The sequence below is a fragment of the Muscardinus avellanarius genome, assembly GCF_963383645.1.
Source record: "Muscardinus avellanarius genome assembly, chromosome: 1".
NCBI classification, from domain to species: Eukaryota; Metazoa; Chordata; class Mammalia; order Rodentia; family Gliridae; genus Muscardinus; species Muscardinus avellanarius.
In genome coordinates, this window is record NC_137786.1 from 139,911,345 (window position 1) to 139,928,938 (window position 17,594).

Here is a 17,594-nt window from a genome sequence, read left to right on the forward strand (position 1 = left end):
TCTCTCTAGATTGCTGAGAGCCTCACTAAGTAGCTGAGGCTGGCTTTGAATCTGCGATCCTTCTGTCTCAGCCTCCCAAGCACTGGGATTACAAGTGTGCGCTACCACGCCCGGCTTCATTTTGAGCTGTCATTGAACCTGTAATCTTCTTGTCTCAGCCTTCCAAGTACTGGAATTACAGGCATATTTTTCCACACTCGGTGAAAAAAAAAAAACCTTTTTTTTGAGGGAGGAGGTTTTACTGGAGGTTGAACTCAGAGGCATTCTATCTCCAAGCTATATCCCCAGCCCAACTGTCCATCCGGCCGGCCAGCTGGCCTGCCTGCCTTTATGGTAACCAGGAACCTAGGGGCATTCCACCTCCAAGCTATACCCCTAACCCTATTTTTTATTCTTTATTTTGCAAAGGGTCTTACTCAGTAGCTGAGGCTATCCTTAAACCATGATCTTCCAGTCTTAGCCTCCCAAATGCTAGAATTACAAGCTTGTGCCATCAAACCCAGCTTATTATTTTATTTTTGAAACAGGATCTCATTAGGTTGCTGAGAGTCTTGCTACATTGCTGAGGCTGTCCTCAAACCTGTTACCGTCCTGTCTCAGTTACTAAATACTGGGATTATAGGTGTGTGTTACTATGCCCAGCTTCTGTCTGCAGTTACTTTGAATGAAAGCCTGTGTGAATTCATTGCTTTCTTTCTTTCAGTCTCTCTTTCAGTTGCCTGAATTTCGAAGACTTGTTCTCAGCTATAGTCTACCACAAAATGTGCTTGAGAATTGTCGAAGCCACACGGTAAGTGGCTGCTGAAGACCTTCTTCTCTGTCACTTGGTTTCTTTCATCCCGGAGCCTTCTGTCTTCTCCACTAACAGTGGTAACCATGATTCTCCTTGGCCCTTGCTAGTATTTGTTTTCACTTCTGAGTGCTTTTTCCTTCTTTGTGACAAGAAGCAAGGATTTGTAAAAATGTAAAATTTAAGTAGGAATAAAGTTAGAAAAACAGTTTCAAGAAAATGTCATGAGATTGCTAGCTTCTGTAGCCTACCGTGATGGGGATGGTCAAGACTCCTGTTCTGTGATGGGCCCTTCCCTCAGCTACTGGCTGCTCAGGCCCCCGGATGTAGAATAGATGGCATGGTGCAGAGGCCTGGACCTTCTTAGAAGATGTCAGTCTGTCTGCTCTTGCCAAGGAGGTAGCCCCTATGCAGCAGTCTCACCCGAGATTTCGCTTGCTTGTAATGCATTCTCCAGTGGGAGAGAAGGCAGCAGCTGGGTATTTCTGTCTTCCCAACAATAGTATCTTTTTGGCGTCTACAAAGTTCTTCTTTAGAGTGACCTTGTATGTACTCCTTATCAGAGTTTCTGTTATATAGGCCTGGCTCTGACCTAGATTTAGGTAAATATGAATTAAGAGAGTGATCATTAACAGCTTTTCTCTTTATATGTTCTGATTTTCCAAATAACGTATTGTAAGAGTACATTTGACTTTATTTTCTATAGGAAAAGAGAAATATTGTGTTTATGCAAGAGCTTCAGTATTTGTTTGCTCTGATGATGGGATCAAATCGAAAATTTGTAGACCCTTCTGCAGCCCTGGATCTGTTAAAGGGAGCATTCCGATCATCTGAGGAACAGCAGGTAAGGAGAACCTTGTTCTCTTGCATTCCCTCATACTTCCGAGAGTCATGCCTTACTACTATTACTGGGATCCTGCTTATTTCAGCTGTGTAAAAAGTGTTGAACATGACTAAGCAGGACTGTGGGTGCTCACTTTTGCTCTATTTTGCGTAGAGAGCAGGTGGTGAAGAGAGCACATGTGCATCTGAGAAAAAGAAAATGTGAGTATGTCATGCTAGGGGCTCATATTTCTAAAGTGAAAGGAAATAAGAGAAGAAAGAGTAAATTTATATAGGGGCTATTGAAGTAAAAGGAGGAGATTGGGAGATATCCATGTGAGCCATAGAGAGGGTCGCTGATGAAATCCCTCTGCTTGCACTCTTGTTTTGGGATGGCCCAGATAGAAAATTCTATTTAAAAAACAGATAAACCTTAGTTCAGCAGCTTTTCTGGGCACTCTTTCTTTTAGGCATTAATGCTTTTCTTTCCCTACTTCCTACTAAAAAAGAAAAAGCTACTGCAGTTTGATCAGCTTCTTCCCTATTTATTTATTTATTTATTTATTTATTTATTTATTTTCTAAAGGTCCTATAGAGTGTTCTCAAAACATTTTTTTAAAGTTAACCTTTCAAGCCGGGCATGGTGACACACTCTTGTAATCCCAGTACCTGGGAGGCTGAGACAGGAGGATCGCGGGTTTGCGGCGTCTCGGCTACTTAGCAACACCCTGTTTCAAAATAAAGAATAAAAAGTAGGGCTGAGGATATAGCTCAGTGATAGAATATGCCTGGGTTCAATCCTTGATACCACACAAAAAATAAATAATAATAATAATAACAACAACAACAATAATAATAATAATAAAATAAAAGTTCTCCTCTACTTCAGATCTCACATTGTTCTAGAGGACTACAGTTTGTTCTTTGCGTCCCCATCTTTTTTGTGGTGTTGAGATTGAAACCAGGAGCCACCCGACCTCTGAGCTACACCCCCAGCCCTTTTTATTTTTTATTTTGAAACAGGGTCTTGCTAAGTAAGCACACACTGGCCTTGAACCTGCAATCTTTCTGTCTCAGTCTCTCAAGTACTGGTATTACAGGCATATGCCATCATGCCCATCTTCACTGGACTTTTTTTTAAATCCTAATTGGAAAATTTTGTTTTTCTCTGTCACAAATAGATGCATGTGGAAGTGGTAGAGATCTGGTGTCCTAATGCACCTTCTGGTTTGTCTTTAATAGCTGAATTCCATTTCTGCGTTTTTCATATTTGGCCCTAAAAAGAAATGGTTTTGTAGTAGTAGAATCTGAATTCTTTGGTGGGATTAAGGACAAACTTTCATTTTCCTAAGTATAGTGCTTACCTAATGCTTATGAAATTTGTGCCTTTCTTATAGCAAGATGTGAGTGAATTCACACACAAGCTCCTGGATTGGCTGGAGGACGCATTCCAGCTGGCTGTTAATGTTAAGTGAGTGTCGAGGGTTTGTTTGTACATCCTTCCAACTCACAGTGGCCACTGAGAATTAGGATATGGGGAAAGTCATTCTTCTCCAGTAGAAGTGGCTGGGTTTTACCAGAGCTCTGTGGTAACCACCAAGCTGTCCCCCTTTGTGCCCTCATTGCTTTGGCTTTCCTCCTCTGTAGACACAGGTGGTTCCCTAACCCTCTGCTTTTTATTAAAGTCATAGCCTGTGCAGTATGCATCGTAAAAAAGATAAATTAATGCTAAATGTGAATATGGTGTATAACATAGATATACTAAATTTAATCTAGATCACTTTTCTGTTTGTCTCAGAATGTGAGAGGATGGTTTTGAGTCATTGCAATCACTGACCAAACTGATGATCAGGGTCAAGAGTACATGTATCCCCCAACCTAGAAACAGATGTTAAAAATTTTGTTTTCTATATAATTAGTAATTATAAGATCTAATTACAAGATTATATACTATAACACCTTATGTGGTTAATAACAATATAAGATGGTCATACAGAAAATAATTTTATTCCATTTCTACTGGTGACACTGAGAAAACCTTTTTTGTATTTATTTGTGAAACTGCACAGAGTTCATTCTTGCCTCTATGCTACTTCTGTACCTGGTATACATCTATCATTGGGTATAGATGTACATATTCAGTGCATACAAATGCACATATTTGTCTGCGTGTCTGACTCCCTTAATAGACTAAGCTTCTTAAGGCCAGTGTTGTTAGCACAGTGTCAGGCATATACTTGTTCAATAAGCATTTTAGCTGAACTAATCTATTATTTATTTTAGACTATACCTGGCTCTTTGTGGTTGATGAAGATGCACTATTTTTGTTTCTGAATGATGTTTGAGTTTTGTGTAACACATATTTGATCCAAATGACTGAGAATTGCCTCCCTTTTTTAAAAGCAGCAGTCCCAGGAGCAAATCTGAAAATCCCATGGTGCAGCTATTCTATGGTACTTTTCTGACTGAAGGGATTCGTGAAGGTAATTTAATTCTAGACTGGCAGCCATACCCTTACTACTGTGGGCTTTGGGGAGGTAGTATAATGAATGGTCTTGAAAGTCTTATTTACAAGTCCAAATCTGAGTATTGGTTTTGCCTCTTAGTATCTGTGTAATTGTAGACAAATTATGTGAGTGCCCAGATCTTTAATCTCTTCGTGTGTGAAATGGGCACAATCTTTTGTCTTAGAGTCCTCGTATTTATATAAATTATATAACATTTGCATAGCCCAAACCTAGCAATAACATAAAATATATAGTGATATTATTGAGTTTTTTCTTTGTTGCTTTTTCTGGTATAATACCTAATCTCAAAAGATTTTATTGAGTTAGACTGCTTTTAAAAAGGTTAGTGCATGTTGTATACATAATTTTTATTTTTCAGCTATGGAGAATATTTTGAATGTGTGCAAATAGAGCAATGTCAAAATCTCCATGAACCCAGCAGTCATCTGCCCACAACTAGGCATTTTCCATCTAACCCTTGTTTACTCTTACTTGGATATTTTATCTATTGATTTGTCATCTATATGTATTGGGTATCAAACCCAGGGGCATTTTACCTCTGAGCTAAACATCTAGCCCTTTTAAGTTTTGAAATGGGGGTCTCATTAGATTGCTAAGAATCTTAGTAAATTGCTGAGGCTGGTGTCCAACCATAATCCTTCTGTCTCAGCCTCCCAAGTACTGGGATTACTAGTGTGCACCACCTTGCTTGGCTTATTTTCTTTTTTTTTTTTTTCTTCTTTCTTCTTTTTTTTTTTTTTTTTTTTTTGGTGGTACTGAGGTTCCTAGAAGCCCTTCTACCTCCAGGCTACACTCCCAGACCTATTTTATACTTTTTTAAAATTTGGAAACAGGGTCCCATAAGCCAGCACGATTGGCTTCAAACCTGCACAATCCTCTTGTCTCTCCCTTCTGAGCACGTGGATTACAAGTATTCGCCACCACACCCGGCTTTATTTTATTTTTAACTTTAATATTTATTTATTTATTTATTTATTTTCACGAGCCACGCCCTCTTGAAATAGGGTCTCACTAAGTAGCTGAGGCTGTCCACGAACCGCCATACTCAGGTCTCCTTCTAACAAATGCTGGAATTGTAAGTGTGCGCCACCACGCCTGGCTATATTTTTATTTTTGATACTAAGGATTGAACCCAGGACCTCATACTTGCTAAGCATGTGCTTAGCCATGTAGCTATACTCCAGCTCCTGCTAATCTCTGTTTATAGTTGGCTAGCTAGGTAGCAGTACTAGAGAATGAACCCAGGAGTTCTCTACATTGAGCTGTATCCTGAGCCTGGTTGGTTGGTTGGTTGGTTGATTTTTGTGGTACTGGGGATTGAACTCAGAGGCATTCTACTTCAAACTATACCCTCAGCCTGATATTTACTTATTTGGAAACAGGCTCTCGCTAGGTTGATTGGAGTTTTGCTCCTTGCTGAAGCTGTCAAACCTGTGATCCTCCTGTCTCAGTCTCCCAAGTACCTGAATTACAGGCATGGGCCATCATGCCTGGCCTTCTGTTTCAAAATAAAGAATAAAAACTAGGGCTGAGGTTGTAGCTTAGAGGTAGAATGCCCCTGGGTTCAATCCTTAGTACTCCCCCCCCCCCAAAAAAAAAGAGCTTATTTTTAGTTTTATTTATTTTGGGTACTGGGGACTAAGGCCAGTGTCATTCTTCTGAGCTAAAATCCCAGTCCCCCTTTCTTTTTTTTTTTTTTTTTGAGACGGGTTTTACTAAGTTTCTGAGGCTGTTCTCAAACCTGGGATCCTCCTGTCTCAGCCTCCCAAGTACTGAGATTAAAGGCTTGTGCCACCACACACCTATAGTTTGTTTTAGTCAAAATCAAAATGTAGCAGGGTGGTGGTGGTATATACACTTGTAATCCCAGTTGTGGGGAGGCTGAGATAGGAGGATTGTAGGTTTGCAGCCCACCCCAACTACTTAGGCCTTCTGCAACTTAGTGAGACACTGTTTCAAAATAAAGAATAAAATAGTGCTAGGGGTGTAGTTCAGAGGTAGAATGCCCCTGTATTCAAAAAAATATATATCAAAATGTGACTCATTTATGATTCCCCCCCCCCACACACCCTGCAGTACTAGGGATGGAACTCAGGAGCATTCTACCTCTGAGCTACACCCCCTGCCCTATTTTTTTTATTCTTTATTTTGAAACATGGTCTCACTGAGTTGCAAAAGCCCTCACTAAGTAGCTAAGGCTAGCCGTGAACCATGATCCTCCTGTCTCAGCTTCCCAAGTGTTGGGATTACAAGCGTGTGCCTCCACACCCAACTTCATTTATGATTTTGATAAGTATTTTAAGTCTCTTTTCTTTTTCTTTTTTATTTTATTTTATTTTTTTGGTGGTAGTGGGGGTGGAACCCAGAGGCTTTCTACCTCCAGGCTATACTTCCAGACCTTTTTTTATATTTTATTTGGAAACAGGGTCTCACTAAGTTGCTGAGAGCCTCACTAAGTAGCTGAGGCTGGCTTCGAACCTGTGCGATCCTCCTGTCTCAGCCTCCCAAGCGCGGGGATTACAAGCGTGCGCCACCACGCCCGGCTTCTCTTTTCAATGTCTATAGGCTCTACCATCATCCTTTTTTTCTTCAAATAAGTTTTTGAAGAAATTTGTTTGTTTATAATATATCTTAGAGTCTGAAATTTTGCTGCTTGCATTCTCATGATACATATTTAGTATAGTTCTTTCTGTTTTTCTTTTTGTCAATTGGTAATTGGATCTAGAGGTTTGGCCTGATTCAGTTAAGGGTGCTCTTGGCCAGATTTAATCCACATGTGGTGGGAACATTTTTGAACAGGAAGCACATAATGTCTGTTTGTTTTTGCAATGATGGCAGTTGTTAATAGTCCTGCCTCAGTTCATTGGTACAGTAGAGGTTTCCATCTAGGCTTAAGTACAATCCTAACCAGTTCTAGGGGGCTACTGAATTTAAGAAGAGATTATCTTTATGGATCTAGAAAGTAGACTTTACATAGATGTGATGCCTTTAAAAATTGGTCTCTCTTTGTCTAGGAAAGCCCTTTTGTAACAATGAGACCTTCGGCCAGTATCCCCTCCAGGTAAACGGTTATCGCAACTTAGACGAATGTTTGGAAGGGGCCATGGTGGAGGGTGACATTGAACTTCTTCCTGCTGATCATTCTGTAAAGTATGGACAAGAGGTAAGGTGGTGGATGGTTTTACTTACTGTGCCAGCGACAAAGTCAATTAAAAAGGACTGAACCTGTAGACAAAATAGTTTTTCCGTCATGTATTACATAACTTCACATTGAGTAGAACTTAAGTTCGTCCTAAGTCTTTCATCAGTTGATATGAGTCAGTGAATCTCAGTGCTTTGATAAATACTTTTCTGAAACTGTGAATTTGAGTTAATCATGTAAAGGTTGTATACTGCTGCTGATGTTTTAAGTATGATCAAGTTTCTCTCTTTCTGTTGAAGCCTACCTGTACCTGAGTAGGGAGAACCCACTGCCTCCTTATTTTCGGAGGGTAAAAGTACAGTGATTAACTCCTATGGTATGCCATTTAGAATATTTTCCCTATTGTAGTGTTTACTGTTCTCAATTATAAATTTTGCCTTGAATTTTAGAATTTTGAAATTATTTTTTAAGTTTATGGGGGGTTTTGTGTTTGTTTTTTGGTGGGTTGGAAAGAAAGGGGAAGCAAGGGTAATTAATATCTTGTGATTCCAGTGGATAAGAATTAGAGAGTATCATTTGTATTATAATTATCAACACTAAACAGTTAGGATTGTTCATACATTCTAAGGCAAAATTGTGGCTTATATAAGAGTCTAATTCAAGAATTACTTTAAGAAGAGTTTTTTTTTTTTTAATTCAAATAGGGAGTGTAACATGAGCTGTATGAAAGTATATTAGCAGTAGAAAGTATTGGGACATGGAGAAAGCACTGCCTCCCCAGCTTTTCAAGGAAAGAACTAATTTCATAGGGGAGTCCGAGCATTTTTGCTAACTTGATGGTTCTTACAAAAGAGAGGGAATGAATGGTCTCTAGCTACTCAAACCTGGTATTCAAGGATGGGAACTCTGTAAAACAAAAATAAACTGAATCATTATGCTTGTTAGATATATCTCTGAGGTAGTCAAACAGGCTATGTGGATGTACCTTGTACTAACAAGGCATGTGAAGGAAAGAAGAGATTTTAAAGCCATTCGTAGGAATCTCTGCACACAGGTGCCAGAGATTGAACAGATACCTTTCCTGGTGTAGCTTTTCCTCACCTAGGAGCAGTGACAGTGGAATTCATTTTTGTTGTTTGTTTTTTTAAAGTCAATGTTTTCCTTCATTGATACTCTAGGTCATAGTCAATCTGCCATTGTAGATTAACTAGAAAAAAAGAGAATGTGTGTGTGTGTGTGTGTGTAAGGCAAGTAGTCTGTCACTGAGCTGCATCCCCAGCCCTTGACTGGCTTCTTATGAAATATCTATACATTGAAATTCAGAGTTCTTTTCTCAGAAACTTGAGGAATTATGAAATCATGAGCTTGGCATGGTGGTGCACGCCTGTAATCCCAGTATTTGGGAGGCTGAGACTGAAGAATTGCAGGTCCAAGGAGGCTAGCCTTTGAAAACTTAGACTTTTTTCAAAATAAAAATAAAATGGGTCTAGGAATAAAGACAGAGTACCCTTGGGTTCAGTCCCCAGTACAAAATAAATAAAGTCATGAAGCCATTTTAAGTTTCTTTTTTAGACATAAAAAGGAATTCAAGTTGTGTTTAATAGAAAATAAATAAATAATACACGATATGTGTTCAGTACTATTCTTCCTACATAATTCCTGGAGATAGTTATCACTTTAGTTATGTGCAGCTTTCATCATCTCACTGTTTGGTTAGGCTGTTTCTTCACTTTTGGACCTTTTTTAAAATACTGATGACTTACTCAGTATGAATGAGTTTGTGGATACCTGGTCAATTCACACATTCAAGGGTGGTTATTTCCAAGGATGATGGTTTAATAAAATGGCTATTCACTGGCTACTAAATTTACAGTGTTGAGAAATATTTAACCAGATTCTTTAAGATAGCATGATTCTAAAGTGTTTGTTTCCTTTATTATTTGGGATAAAAAAGAATAAGCTCTAGTTTGAGCTTAATTTGAGTATAAATTCATAGTTTGATGAGGAATATTTTAAATCTGTCCATTGTTATTTCTTAAAATTAATGTTTCTTTTCCCCACATTTCCACCCTGGATATAGCGTTGGTTTACTAAGCTACCTCCAGTGTTGACCTTTGAACTCTCCAGATTTGAGTTCAATCAGTCCCTTGGCCAGCCAGAGAAAATTCACAATAAGCTGGAATTTCCTCAGATTATTTACATGGACAGGTGAGTTCTTAGTTGATCATCTTTCTAATGCAATGCAGTAGTAGAAATGAGCCTTGTAGTAAGCATATTGGGCTCTCAAATCACCTGGAATTCTCAATAGTATGTAAATGTGGGTTTAGTGGATCTGGGTTGGGTCCCATGAGTTTGCAGTACTCAGAAGCTTCCAAGGTAGTATTAATCATGTTTTTGATCTTTCAGGATTTAAAGATCTTCTGTTCTTTCTATTCTGAATATTATCTGTATTTCTAGAGTGATGGTGGTTGAATCTAGAGATAATTATCCAATTTTAATTTTTTTAAAGTCTGGTTTGTTGAGGTATCGTTCAAAAGAACTGAGTTTACATCCAAAAGAATGGTTTACATCACCATTCTTGCTACCAGTGAATTGACAAATGTAAATAATAAAATAACCATTTTCATAGTCATGACAGAGAACATTTCAATCACTCAGAAGATTCCCTTTAAGCTGGCCATGGTGGTGCACACTTGTAATCCCAGGGTATGGGAAGCTGAGACAGGAGGACTGCAGATCCAAAGCCAGTATCCACAACTAAGCTTCAAAATTTAAAATAAAAAAAAAAATAGGGCTAGGGTGTAGATTGGAGATAGTTAATCCCTTTCTTCCACCCCTAGGTTCTGTCAACCACTTTTCTGTTGCTATAATTTGCCCTTCCTAGAATACTGTATTAGTGACACTAATTTTTTTTTTTTTTGGTGGTACTGGGGTTCCTGGAAGCCCTTCTACCTCCAGGCTACACTCCCAGACCTATTTTTTATATTTTTATTTGGAAACAGGGTCTCTTAAGCCAGTGAGGCTGGCTTCGAACCTGCGCGATTCTCCTGATCCTCCTGTCTCCGCCTCTCAAGCACAGGGATTACAAGTGTACGCCACCACACCTGGCTCTTTTGTCCACTAATTAATTGGTCTGGTTGTCTTAATATGGAGTTGTAGAAGCTTTTTGTATATATTTTGGTGAAAAATCCATGAATTTCTGTGTTTATTTCTTTTATTTTCTTATCAGTGTCTTTAGAAAAGCAGAAGTTGTAATTTTGATAAATCAAGTATATCAGTTTCTCTTTTATAGTTTATACTTTTCTGTGTTCTAAGAACTTGCAAAGTCACAGATTTTTTTTTTTCTTCTAGAAATGTTGTACTTTTATCTCTTATGGTCTAGTGGTCTGTGATCCATCCAGGTTTTATTTTTTTATGGTATGAGATAAGGGGTCTTTGGAGGAGAGTGGAGGCATGTCTAGTTGTATTAGCATCATTTATTGAAAAACTGTTCCTACTCCCATTGAATTACATTCTTGAAACTTTTACTTGGGAGGCTGAGACAGGAGGATCACAGGTTCACGGCCAGCCCCATCTCCTTAGTGAGGCCCACCACAACTTAGGCCCTGTTTCAAAATAAAGAATAAAATAGGTCTGGGGGTATAGCTCAGAGGTAGAATACCCCTGGGTTCAGTCCCTGGTAATACACACACACACACACACACACACACACACACACACACACTTAACAGAACACAGATTTGTGTGTCTATATCTAGATCCGCAATCTTAGGCCAATGCCACATTGCCTTGATCACAGCTGCTGTGTTCTAAATCTTGACATTGGGTAGTATAAAAATTGTTTTCATTTTCTGGCTCTTTGCACATATATGTATATAGATTTTACCAGTTTTCTTTTTTCCCTTCCCTCCCCTCTTGTCCTCTCTCCCTTCCTCTCTTTCAGTTGAACTCATTGATACTCTACTACTGAAGTACATCCCGACCCTTTTTATTTTATTTTGAGGGTTTCACTAAGTTGCCCAGGTGGGCCTTGAACTTGGAATCCTCTTGCTTTAGCCTCCCAAGTAGCTAGGATTAACACTGTGCACCACCAAGTATGCCTAGATTCTAACAGATAACTATTGGAATTTTTGTTTGGATTGTATTGTACCCATAGATCAGTTTGTGGAGAAATAACGTTTTTATAATATTCAGTCCTTCAGTTCATGGACATAGAGTAGGTCCATTTATTTAAGTCCTCATTAATTTCTCTCAATATTCTATAATTTTTAATATGCAGGTCTTATATATAATTCAAAAAATTATTCCTCAATCATGCTTTTGGTGTCATTATAATAATTTTGTTATTACTGCGTAATAATTTTGTTGCTGAACACAGTGGTGTTCTCTGAACTGCACCCCCAGCCCTATTTTATTTTTTATTTGGAAAAATGGTCTTGCTAAATTGCTAAGGCTGGCTTCAAACCTGTGAACCTTCTGCCTCATTCTCTCAAATTACTCAGATTATAGGCATGTGTTGCAACACCCAGCTATAATGACTTTAAAATTTTACTTTTTGTTTGCTCTTTATGAGCATATGGAAATTTGGTTAAGTTTTTTCTTTTATTAAAGTGACATTGTATTATTTGACCTTCTGACTTTTTTGTAGTGTGAGTTTTTTTAATTGATTGAGATATTTTATATAAACAATCATGTCATCTGCAGCTTCTTCCTTTACTATCTGTTTTTTTCTTATCGTATCATATTGACTATGCCTTCAGTAAAACACTGAATCAGTGAGAGTGGGGGCATACTTGCCATATTCCTGATCTTTGGTGGAATGCATCAGCCTTTTGTTGTTAAGTATGATATTAGTTGTGTGTTTGTCATCGATGCCCCTTATCTGACTGAGGAAGTTTCTTGTACCCCTACTTTGCTGAGGTTTTGCGTCATGAACATTTTACACAAATTTTGTTTGTGGAATTATCATTTTCTTAGGTACATGTACAGGAGCAAGGAGCTTATTCGAAGTAAGAGAAAGTGTATTCGGAAGTTGAAGGAGGAAGTAAAAATTCTGCAGCAAAAATTGGAAAGGTGAGGTTGTGAGTACTCTTGTGCTTGAAAGTATAAATGGAAAAAAATAGAATCTAAGGAATATGATGTTTATACTTGAAGATTTATTCAGAATTTAATAACTAAGGTACTTAATAAAATAACTAAGAAAAAATTTTCCTAAGTGTGAATTATCCTTCAAGACCAGCTAGTATTATCCATGTGTAAGTAGTCATCCTAGGGAACTTGAATGATCCATCACAAAATTATTGGCAATATGCTGAAAAAAAACAACATTTATGTTTTATATATATAGCTGTTCACATTTTTACTCCCCTGCTATCTTCAGAAGCATGAGAGAAGAAGCTCTCACAGTGCTCCATGACAAAGTCATTTCTGAAAAGGTGAGCAAAGTTGCTACTCTGCTTGGAGCACTGGTGCATTCAAAGGGCTAGTATTTCTGACACCCACAGGTCCCTTCTTCTCTGGAGGAGTCTTTACTTTTTTTGTTTTGTGCTGACTTTTTTTGTAATCACCCTGATTTTGTGAGGAGTCAGTGGGACTGAGTGTGTCCCACTGTTTACCATTTATGAAGGAAATGCCATGTAGTCTCAGTGTATTTTTCCCCTTCATCTACTTCACAGTTTCCCTCCTATCACCATGCTGCTAATATGACTCCATCACCAGGTCATGCATTTCCCTGAGGGTAACACTCTCCATCCAGCCCCTTGACTTCTCAGATACTGTCCTGGAAGTGATTTACAGGAGAGAGAGAGGGAGAGGGAGAGGGAGAGGGAGGGAGGGAGAGAATGAATGAGTGTGTGTGTGTGTGTGTGTGTGTGTGTGTGTGTGTGTGTGTGTGTTACTAGGGGTTGAACCCAGGGGCATTCTACCTCCGAGCTACACTCCCATCCCTATTTTTTAATAAGTTGCAGTAAGTAGCTGAGGCTGGTTACGAATCTTCAATCCTTCTGTCTCAGCCTCCCAAGTACTGGGATACAAGCATGCACCACCACAACTAACTAATTTAGATTTTAGAGTAGAGTATAGGAGCATCTGCCTTGTATAACTGTTTTAAAATAAAATGGACTTTAAATTTCAGATTTTTTTTCTGTACTGGGGAAGCCAACCCAGGGGCATTCTACCATGGAGCTACATGATCCCCAGCCCTTTCAATTTATTTATTTATTTATTTATTTACTTTATTTATTTGTGTGTGTGTGAGAGAGAGAGAGAGAGAGAGAGAGAGAGAGAGAGAGAGAGAGAGAGAGAGAGAGAGAGAGAGAGAGAGAGAGAGAGAGAGAGAGAGAGAGAGAGAGAGAGAGAGAGAGATGCTAGGGATGGAACTCAGGGGCGTTCTGCCTCCGAGCTCCACCCCCGGCCCTATTTTTTCTTCCTTATTTTGAAACTGTCTCTCAGTTTCAGAGGGCATCACAAATTGTTGAGGCTAGCCATGAACCTGCAATTCTTTTGTCTCTGCCTCCTAAGTACTGAGATTACAAGCATACACCACCACACCCAGGTATTTTAAAAATTATTTGCCAGACATGGTGGTTCGCATCTGTAATTCCAGTACTTGGGAGGCTGAGACAGGAGGATTTCAGGCTAGAGACCAGCTTCGGCAATGTAGCAATGTCCTCAGCAACTTAGACCTGTTTTAACTTTTTTTTTTTAATGTGGAAACAGGGTCTCTTAAGCCAGCACAGCTGGCTCCAAACCAGCATGATCCTCCTGTCTCCACCTCCCAAGCGCGGGGATTACAAGTGTGCGCCACCACGCCCGGCAGACCCGTTTTAAAATAAAAATAAAATATAGCTGGGGCTGTAACTCAGTTGAATGCTCCTGGTTCAATCCCCAGGACCACAAAAAAAATTGGTATTATTATCTGTGGTGCTGGAAATTGAACCCAGGGGCATTCTACCTCTGGGCCACTATTATTATTTTTATTACTTAAGCTTAAAAAAATCTGCTTTTATGTGTATGAAATGCCCATGAAAATAAATAGAAAACTGTTAATGGATACCATTTGGTAGTAGACCTGAGATCTGAGTAGATGACTTTTATGGTCTATTTTACACTTTTTTGTATTTGACTAAAATTACTTTTTTCTATGATAACCTTTCATGGCATTGGAAATAAGATGTACGTATAGTGTAGACAACTATTTGGCACTGGGGTTTTTTTTTTGTGTGTGGTGGTACTGGGGGTTGAACCCAGGGACATTCTACCTCTGATCTATACCCTTAGCCCTATCTTTTTATTTTGAAACATGGTCTCACTAAATTGCAGAGGGCCTCACTAAGTAGCCGAGGCTGGTCATGAAACTGTGATCCTCCCATCTCAGCCTCCCAAGTATTGGGATTACAAGTGTGCACCACCACGCCTGGCTAAATTTTTTGTTTTGAAACAGGGTCTTCTTAGATTGCTGAGAGTCTTGCTATGCTGCTGAAGCTGGCCTCAAATCTGCAATCCTCCTGTCTCAGCCTTCCAAGTACTGGTATTACCAGTATGGGCCACCACACCTGGCTTCATTCTACCTTTGCTAAGCTAGCCTTGCCATCTGTCCTCTAATAAGTGATTGACTGTGAGTTGTCTTGTCCTTTATTCTCCAATATATTCATTTCATACTTTTCTTCTTTTTCAATATAGAAACAGATGATTTCTTCCATGTTTTATACCTGCTTCTTTCTTCCAATGTATTTAAAAAGAAAAGTGTGAACAACTCTGTTATTTAGTAAAATGGTATCCCAGAATTATGAGGTTGCCTATATGAACAGGTTAGGTTGTTTGTGTTCCATGTAAACCCTTGTCTACTTTATTCAATTCTAGAGCTCATAAAACGACATCCCTTCAGCAAGTTTAAAACAATGCGCTAGTAATGGCAGAATATTAAATATAAAAATATATATTTGTTTATTATTGTGCTTACATACTGGAAGATATTTATTATTTTCTCATCCCATAGAAATGTTCAATAATTAAGCCTGGCCTCTGACTTTGAATGAGTATATGAATAATAACATACTTAAATACAAAGGAATAATTTGCCAGTTTTTTTAAACTCAGGCCTTTATCACCAACTTTCTTCTCATTTTGAAGCTTTACTTTTGCATCTTTTTCAATTGTGAAGTAGTTGGTTCAAAGGGGAGCAACAAAAACCCTTGAGTAATAGTTCAACACAACTATTTTGAAATGTAAGTGCAAATAACATATGTCTTTTCCTTAAGAAACATTTTTTTTTTTTTAATGAACAGAGCCTAAATGTGACATGACACCAAGAGAAAGCGTACCTGGCGTGACTTTTATTAGTAGCCATTTGAAATCTTTTCTGCCAGCTATAGAACATTATATATTAGCAAGTTTTACTTTTATAGGTAGACAATTTTTAACCTATAAATTGAATAACCTACTAAACCTTCCTATTGACTCTCCACACCATAGATCTTTTGTCCACAGGTCTTAAAATGTACAGTAGACTGGGTAATAGAGTGCCATTGTCTTTCCTATTAGGTATGTGAAATATGGCTCTGGCCCAGCTCGGTTCCCACTCCCAGACATGTTGAAATATGTTATTGAATTTGCCAGTACAAAGCCTGCCTCAGAGAGCTGTCCACCTCAGAGTGACACGTGCATGACATTACCACTTGCTGCAGTGCACTGCCCGGTTTCTGACCTGACATCCAAGGAAAGGTAATGAAAGCAGATTTTTTAAAAATGTTATGGATGGTTTTTCTGTTTTAATTTGAAGTATGCATCCTCTTTCCAGCTGATTAATACTTAAAGATAAGAGCACAAGGATCTGTGAGATCTTCGCCTTCAGGGAAGGATTTTTGCCAACTGTTTTTTGGTTGGCAGTGTTCATAATTCCCTTTAGTGCCCTTGTTTTGCCCCACAATGCTTGGGATTGTTCCAGAGGTTACTTGCTGTCTAGGATAGTGTTCATACTCTGCTTTATTCTGTCTTGATTTGAGCTAGCTGCTACTACAGAGCTTTCTCAGGAAAACCATGCTCTGCTCTTCCCAGACCTCTCATTCTCCCATCTCCGAAGTTTGCACGCTAAGCAAATATCAAAGCAAGTGACTTATTCATCAGTAGGGAATTAAAGCATGAGAAAGAATTGGCTAGAAACTGAAGAGGGTAGACTTAGAGGGGTTTGTCCAGTAAAGAAATAGGGAAGCCACATCACACCAGTCTCCTGATTCTATTCTAGCTCAGGTGCAACAGTCTTTATATCCTAGAAGACCCAATAAGGTCAGCGTGAATCACATTTAATATGTGTGTGTCCTGACAAATAAAAACACTGAATACCCACTAGAAGTCACAAAACTTTCTTGTTTAAAGACCCAACCATTCTCCTTAACCCCCATGTTAATATTATTATTATTATTATTATTAACATCATCATCATCATCATCATCATCATCATCATCATCATCATCATTAATTATTGGTGGTACTGGGGTTTCTGGAATCCCTTCTACCTCCGAGCTACACTCCCAGACCTATTTTTAAACTTTTTAAAATTTGGAAACAGGGTCTCTTAAGCCAGCGTGGGTGGCTTTGAACCTTTGTGATCCTCCTGTCTCCGCCTTCCAAGTGCGGGGATTACAAGCATACGCCACCACGCCTGACATATTATTAGATTTTAAAGTTACAGGTGTGCATGCATGTGCCCTCTTACAGAGTGGAGTATTTTTTCATATGTACATATATATGTATCTTTAGGGGAAAAGAGGCTTCTTTCTTCATTTGTGCATGTAGTAGAAGAGGAGTGAAGGTTTCTTTTAAGTCAAAGCTAAAGGAAGTTTATGTTTGCCACTTTTAGTGTGAAACAGAAACCTAGTTTATAATTAGGAACTTATTTTGTATTCCTGCTTGTTTGTGTGCAGTTTTACTCTGACAGTAATTAGTAGATAAATTAGTGTTCACTTTACATTCTTTATTCTGTTTGTTTATAGCATCATGGCAAAGAAATTAGTACTTACATTTTGTAGATGAGAGATTTCCTATCTGAGGATGATCCTTTGTCCTTGGGCATTGAGCTCAGGAGTGGTAGACCTGACTTGAAGCCCTGTTCTCTTACCTCCCACAAGGGGCGACCTAGGGTCTGTTCCTAGGAGTTGGATGTTCAGCTGATACTCATTTTCCTTGCTTCTGTTTATCAGTTTCCTGGTAGTCTCACTGCAGTTACATTTTGGAAACTGTCAGTGGCCCTCTGACTCTTCGAATTTCAACCTTTTTTCCCCATCTTCCTGTTGGTTCATTCTTCATGATAGGGCAG

General features: G+C 38.8%; 1 protein-coding gene across 20 annotated transcripts in view; it reads left to right on the plus strand.

Annotated features, from left to right (window-relative positions):
- USP28 (ubiquitin specific peptidase 28) overlaps positions 1-17,594 on the plus strand; it is a gene marked incomplete at both ends in the record, with an annotated part of 74,731 nt that overhangs the window by 35,941 nt on the left and 21,196 nt on the right. For 9 of the 20 annotated variants that reach the window (XM_080718443.1, XM_080718450.1, XM_080718446.1 and 6 more), the window contains 8 exons: positions 704-790; positions 1,497-1,634; positions 3,010-3,083; positions 4,019-4,095; positions 7,155-7,303; positions 9,363-9,490; positions 12,260-12,355; positions 15,824-16,003. In XM_080718443.1, the coding sequence (XP_080574569.1) occupies positions 704-790; positions 1,497-1,634; positions 3,010-3,083; positions 4,019-4,095; positions 7,155-7,303; positions 9,363-9,490; positions 12,260-12,355; positions 15,824-16,003 (929 nt within the window). Of the gene's footprint in view, positions 1-703; positions 791-1,496; positions 1,635-3,009; positions 3,084-4,015; positions 4,096-7,154; positions 7,304-9,362; positions 9,491-12,259; positions 12,356-15,823; positions 16,004-17,594 lie in introns of all 20 variants that reach the window. The other 11 variants (XM_080718432.1, XM_080718451.1, XM_080718435.1 and 8 more) reach the window with 5 other exon arrangements.